The 7,500-nt window shown below is 45.0% G+C and overlaps 1 protein-coding gene across 1 annotated transcript in view; it reads right to left on the reverse strand.

Moving 5' to 3' along the window:
• The window catches only part of ldlrad2 (low density lipoprotein receptor class A domain containing 2), a gene marked incomplete at both ends in the record, with an annotated part of 9,657 nt that extends 6,268 nt beyond the window's left edge, over positions 1-3,389 (reverse strand). Inside the window, 3 exons of the mRNA XM_080425028.1 lie at positions 1,538-1,687; positions 2,603-3,127; positions 3,323-3,389. Of these exons, the coding sequence (XP_080281154.1) occupies positions 1,538-1,687; positions 2,603-3,127; positions 3,323-3,389 (742 nt within the window). The remainder of the gene's footprint in view (positions 1-1,537; positions 1,688-2,602; positions 3,128-3,322) is intronic.
• Between the last annotated feature and the right edge of the window lie 4,111 nt (positions 3,390-7,500).

Below are 7,500 nucleotides of genomic sequence, written 5' to 3' on the forward strand. Positions count from 1 at the left end.
AAAAAAACAAAAAACAATACCGATATTTTCCGAAATTATTTTTTATGCTAATATCGTCCCGATAATATCGGGAGGCCGATAATATCGGACATCCCTAGAAATAATCATATTTGAACCGAGGACCCCCCACCCTGACAAGAATTTGGAATTGTAGGAGTTGATTTAGTTTGACTCGGTTCCACAGATAAATATTGTGAAAATAGCCGATCTACAAGCTCACAACGCCTCGCACTGCGAGGCGTTGTGAGCTTGTAAATCGGCTATTTTGGTGTTAAAAAGGTCTTAAAAGTCATTAAATTGTAACTTTATAAACGTGCAGACACCCTGTTTACACTTATACTGTATGTTGTTTGTTTACTGTTGAGTGAGAAAAGAATGTTTCTGGGAAAAGTTTGGGAACCCCTGTGTTAGAGCACTTTGTCCTCCTGACCAGACTGAGCAGACTGACCAGACTGAGCAGACTGACCAGACTGACCAGACTGACCAGACTGAGCAGACTGACCAGACTGACCAGACTGACCAGACTGAGCAGACTGACCAGACTGACCAGACAGACCAGACAGACCAGACTGACCAGACTGACCAGACTGACCAGACTGAGCAGACTGACCAGACTGACCAGACTGAGCAGACTGACCAGACTGAGCAGACTGAGCAGACTGACCAGACTGACCAGACTGAGCAGACTGACCAGACTGAGCAGACTGACCAGACTGACCAGACTGACCAGACTGACCAGACTGAGCAGACTATCCAGACTGACCAGACTGAGCAGACTGAGCAGACTATCCAGACTGACCAGACTGAGCAGACTGACCAGACTGACCAGACTGAGCAGACTGACCAGACTGAGCAGACTATCCAGACTGAGCAGACTGACCAGACTGAGCAGACTGACCAGACTGACCAGACTGAGCAGACTGACCAGACTGACCAGACTGACCAGACTGACCAGACTGACCAGACTATCCAGACTGAGCAGACTGACCAGACTGACCAGACTGACCAGACTGACCAGACTGAGCAGACTGACCAGACTGACCAGACTATCCAGACTGACCAGACTGACCAGACTGAGCAGACTATCCAGACTGAGCAGACTGACCAGACTGACCAGACTGACCAGACTGACCAGACTGAGCAGACTGACCAGACTATCCAGACTGACCAGACTGACCAGACTGACCAGACTGACCAGACTGAGCAGACTGACCAGACTGACCAGACTGAGCAGACTATCCAGACTGACCAGACTGACCAGACTATCCAGACTGAGCAGACTGAGCAGACTGAGCAGACTGACCAGACTGACCAGACTGACCAGACTGAGCAGACTGAGCAGACTGACCAGACTGACCAGACTGACCAGACTATCCAGACTGACCAGACTGACCAGACTGACCAGACTATCCAGACTGACCAGACTGAGCAGACTGAGCAGACTGATCAGACTGAGCAGACTGACCAGACTGAGCAGACTGACCAGACTGACCAGACTGACCAGACTGACCAGACTATCCAGACTGAGCAGACTGACCTCTACAGCCGGTGGTCAGGTTCTCCTCCAGGTCACTTCCGTCTCCACAGTTGTCGATGGCGTTGTCGTCACACACCAGACTGAGAGGGATGCACTTCCCGTTCCGACACGTGAAGTAGGGCTCTCCTCTGCACTCCGACTGGTTGAAACCTGAGTGTGGACGGTTTTAATCTGGATTAGAATGGTCTTAATGTAGAGGTTTAATCTGGATTAGAATTGTCTTAATGTAGAGGTTTAATCTGGATTAGAATGGTCTGGTGTAGAGGTTTTAATCTGGATTAGAATGGTCTGGTGTAGAGGTTTTAATCTGGATTAGAATGGTCTTAATGTAGAGGTTTAATCTGGATTAGAATGGTCTGGTGTAGAGGTTTTAATCTGGATTAGAATGGTCTGGTGTAGAGGTTTTAATCTGGATTAGAATGGTCTGGTGTAGAGATTTTAATCTGGATTAGAATGGTCTGGTGTAGAGGTTTTAATCTGGATTAGAATGGTCTGGTGTAGAGGTTTTAATCTGGATTAGAATGGTCTGGTGTAGAGGTTTCATCTGGATTAGAATGGTCTGGTGTATAGGTTTCATCTGGATTAGAATGGTCTGGTGTAGAGGTTTTAATCTGGATTAGAATGGTCTGGTGTAGAGGTTTTAATCTGGATTAGAATGGTCTGGTGTAGAGGTTTCATCTGGATTAGAATGGTCTGGTGTAGAGGTTTCATCTGGATTAGAATGGTCTGGTGTAGAGGTTTTAATCTGGATTAGAATGGTCTGGTGTAGAGGTTTTAATCTGGATTAGAATGGTCTGGTGTAGAGGTTTCATCTGGATTAGAATGGTCTGGTGTGGAGGTTTTAATCTGGATTAGAATGGTCTGGTGTAGAGGTTTTAATCTGGATTAGAACGGTCTGGTGTAGAGGTTTTAATCTGGATTAGAATGGTTTGGTGTAGAGGTTTTAATCTGGATTAGAATGGTCTGGTGTAGAGGTTTCATCTGGATTAGAATGGTCTGTATGTATAATAATATGTACATAATATCAATGTAGGGGTGTCCTTGACATGAATCATGTTTTCTCACCCAGTCTGAAGGAGGTGAAGTCGCCCACAAAGTCCACTCTGGGCTGGGTCCCCCGGGTCACCAGCCTGAGGGTCAGGTGGTTCCCTGTGGAGAGGACAGGGCGGGGCGGGCTCTTCCCACACAGCGGGGGGCCGATGGGCGGGGCGCTCCTGTCCTGGCCGTCGTAGAACTGGATGTAGGAGCCGGCGTGGCACGGGTCCCCGCCCCCCTGCCCCCCCACCTCTTCGTTGTTGTTGGGCGTGGGCTCCGACCGCGGGTTGACGGCGGCGGGGTCGGGGGCGGAGCCGCCTCGCGGGGATTCGGGTAGGAGAGGGGCGGGGCTTAGGGGCGCGGCCACCCGCAGCAGGCTGTACACCAGGAAGAAACGGAAGTGGAACTGGACCTTGTCCTTGGGGGACGCCGCCTGCATGGTCAGGTGACAGTCCGTTCCCATGGTGACGAAGTAGTACTTCTTGGACTCCATGTGTGAGTTGACCACCATGCCGTCCCCCCGGATGGTCTGACCGCAGAAATCCACCACGTTCACTGAAGGGAAACGTACGGTGGAGATGAGAAGGTTTTAACGATTAAACTGTGTTTTTGTCATTAAACATTGGAACTTACGTTCCAATGAACAAATACAAATCGCCTTTTAGGATTTGTAAACAAACAAGACTGACATGAAATAACATTTACAGCTTTGCTACCAATATAAAGAAAACAAAAGCATCTGTGTCTGACTGTCTGTCTTCACTCCAAATGCGGAAGACTTGAGCGCAGAGCAAGGCACACCTAGGGATTCAGACATGGTAGCGTTTTACGATCCCAGATCGTCCTGCAATCCCAGATTTGACCACCAGGCGATGGCAGCTTCACTGTTCTACCGTGGTTCTGGGGGCGTGGTTCAGAGTAAGGGAAGCGTACCCGTCTTTCCCACCCGATCGTAGTAGTAACTTGGCGACGCCCCTGTCTGTGACGCACGCGGAACTGCCTCCCACATGAGTGGACCGCCTTAAATAACTCCCAAACCCCTGCATTACCAGGTATCTCCGTTGCGTGCACCATTAAGCATCGCGCTTCCTTTCCTAGCGCCCAGGGATCAAATCCCTCTCCCCACGCTGCTTATTTATCTTCATCTATCTAAAATGTGTCGCAAATGATTTTATTGGGATTAAGGTCAGGTTTAGGCAGAGTTTTTTGTCGCCCCCAGCGAGGCGGACCGCTTGGCCCACTTGGTGAGAAGTAGTGTAATCCTGAAGGATGCTTGTTTAACTTAGAGTTTCATATGTAATGGAAATGAAACACGGAGACAGGAAATTCATTCAACTCTCTTTGTTGATCAAAGTATTCCCTCCATTTCAGTCCCCACATACAACTGGTGTAACCTCCTCAAAGGTCCGACTATATCCCCGGACCAAAACATAATTATGTTCCCCCTTATCCCTTACGGTGTGAGACAAAGCCCAAAACATTATTATTACCCAAACCTCAACGCCGAGCGAGCCGTCATACCAAATGTTACGATGGCCGCTAGAGCAGACTCAGCGCCGTTCGAGTTATGTACCGATAGGGACAGAATCGAGCTCTCATTGGCTGGCCTTTAGCCAATAGGGAGAAAAGGGAGAAAGTGAGTAAGTGACTAGTCGCAGCGTCTGTTTATTGAAAGCTTGTGGCCAAAATGTAAAAATGCACAGGGCAGATATGACAAATAACGTATATATACACAAATAACATATACACAGAAATGACTGACAGTGACCAGGACTGATCATACTCTGGCCAAAACGTCACATATGTTTAATAATTGTATTAAAACATTTTAAATAGCAAAAATTGCATCTACAAGCTCACAACGATGCGTTATGATCTTGCAGATCTGCTATTTTCATCGTATAACAAAGCAGGCCTTAACCACATGAACCCTAGCATTCTTATACTGGACATGTTATAATGGGTGAAAATGTGGTGAGAATAGCAGATCTACAATCTACAAAGAGCTTGTAGATTGGCTATTTTCAGCAAAGAGATTTGATGTAGAGCAACGGGTTCCAAACTGGGGGTCAGGACCCGCAAGGGGGTCCCCCAAATTATTTTGGGAGGTCCCCAGATGATTAGCTTGATGTGGAACATAGTTTTCTCACTCAACAGTAAACGAACCAACATACAGTATAAGTGTATACAGGGTAATATATATATATAAGTGTATTCAGGGTATATATATATATAAGTGTATTCAGGGTATATATATATATATAAGTGTATACAGGGTATATATACTGTATATAAGGGTATCTGCACATTTATAAAGTGACAATTGAATGACTTTTAAGACCTTTTTAATACCTCCTAAATGAAAACAATAAACTAATGATATGACCGTTTCTATGTCAAAAGTAACCATACAAATAGACTATAAAATAAAAGTTCAAACATTGACCAAATTGTCAAATATTACCTAAGAAAGAGGCAACAATTGTGAAAATAACCGATCTACAAGCTCACACCACCTTAAACTAAATGTAATACAATTCCAAGTGTTTGTCAGGGTGGGGGGTCCACAGCTCAAATATGATTATTTAGGGGGTCACAGCCTAAAAGGTTTGGGAACCCTTGGTGTAGAGGGTCTGTCTGTCTGTCTGTCTGTCTGTCTGTCTGTCTGTCTGTCTGTCTGTCTGTCTGTCTGTCTGTCTGTCTGTCTGTCCTCCTAGCCCCACCCCCACTATTTGTGGTCCAGTGTCATATAAAAGGAGAAACTTCAATAGTCATTGAAAAGTAGCTGATTACTCATTCCCCCCCCCCCCCCCCCCCCCCCCCCCCTCCCCCTAACCCGGACCCTCTGGGCTGTAGGCCAACATAATGAGAAGATTAACGACCCCCCCCCCTCCTGGAGTTTATGAGCTCTGTCTCCCTGGGAGACAACGGGACTCTCCTGCCCTGACCTCTCCTCCTCCTCCTCCTCCTCCTCCTCCCATGGAGGTTGTCCCATAATATAGTCCGGGAACCCTGCTCTTCATCCTCTGCTCCTCCTCATGCTGCAGAGATAATACATGATGATGATGATGATGATGATGATGGACGCCAAGCTTTAAGAGCAGACTTTATTTTCTGGACAAATGGATTTAAAACACTCTATAGCAATACTATACTATAGAGTACTATCAGAATATAGAGCTATTTAACATCTCAATGTCACTAAAGACTTAACTTCAAACCTCCCCCCCAAAAAAACCTGATTCAACTACCTCTCGGCCTGGGACCCATAACCCACCTTTTTCCCACATATTTTGCTAGCCTAGGATGGCTCAGGGTAGAAGACAGGGTTAAACTAGAAAAGGTGCTCCTCGGAGCACAGGTCTCCGCCAGGTCAGGTATTATGGGCCAGCAGCCCAGCAATGTTGGGAATTCGCCAATCAGGCTGGATGGGAAAAATCGGATGGATCGGACGATGGACGGACCCGTCTTGATCACTTGACTAAAGAGATAATATGTACCGATTTGCGTGATGTTTAGACAACATTTGTAGGAGTAATATATATATTTATATATATATATATATATATATATATATATATATATATATATATATATATTGCAAAAATCGGCCTACTGGTGGCACTATAATGAGCAATGTTGAAAGGGTGGCCTTTGTTCCTCAACGTAGTGTGAATGTGCATGCAAAGTTTCTCCGCAATCGGACATCATTTGTTCATCATTTGCAGCATTTTGTTCAAAATGGGCCACTCCTGCAAACTTTAGATGTCAATCTTAGCCAATTAGGATGGAATATGAAAAATCAAACAGATCCGTCTTGATCACATGACTATAGAGATCAAGTCTACCAATTTGGGAAACATTTTGATAAAATGTGAAGGAGTAATATCCATAAATGTGGTTTACATAAGTCAGCCTCCTGGTGGCGCTATAAAAGGCAGATGTGAAAAATGCAGGGCAAAGGTTTTTCCTTGGCCTCTAGGTAGTGCGCATACAAGTTTTGCATACAGTTATAGGTAAAAACATGAATCGGCCTGTTATAGCGCCACCATGAGGCTTATTTGAAAATAATCTGTCATTTATTCTTCGGCATAGTGAGAATGTGTGTGCAAAATTTCATGGAAATTGCACTCTGTGTTCATAATTTGCGGCAATGTGTTCAAAACGGAGAACTCCTGCAAACTTTGGAAGCCATTTTTAGCCAATCAGGATGGAATATGAAAAATCTGAAAGACCCGTTTCGATGACTGATAGGCTACTGTGTACCGATTTGTGTGATGTTTGGATAAACTCTGTTTATTTGTTTTTAGCTGGCTTTCGATACATTGCACTATAGTCTAATTTGCCCAGATAATCAATCAGCTCTATTTGATGCATTATTGTGTTCTAAAAGAGACACAGAGCTCCAGACACAGTTAGATAGAAAGAAGCAACATGAAGCCATTTCTCATTGTCTCTGATGTCCTTTAATACTCACCTGTGTCCACATTAATATTAAAGAACTATATTAACTATATTAATATGAATTAATTAACTATATTAATATGAATATGAATGGACTCACCAGTCTCTATAGCGCTGCTGTGGACCGTCATTAAACACAGAGTAAAGACCATGTTGGACAGAAGATGAAAGGTGTTTAATCCTCTGGTCTCCATTACTAATCCTCTCCTTCACCAACAACACCTTGAAGAGAAGAACTAAAGAAGAAGTTAGAGATGAAGGAAGTCCTTCCAAAGCCCTGATAACAGCTGTTCTCTCACACGGTTCTTCTCATGATGGTCAGAGAGAGAAGTTGAGTCTGATGTTAGAAGATGGACGTTTTCTGTTTATCAGCTTCTTTTAGTCCATGTGTGAGTCTTTCTCTCTCTCTCTCTCTCTCTCTCTCTCTCTCTCTCTCTCTCTCTCTCTCTCCACTCTGTCCTTCT

This window comes from Gymnoscopelus braueri (genome assembly GCF_963280865.1).
Source record: "Gymnoscopelus braueri genome assembly, chromosome: 3".
Taxonomy (NCBI): Eukaryota; Metazoa; Chordata; class Actinopteri; order Myctophiformes; family Myctophidae; genus Gymnoscopelus; species Gymnoscopelus braueri.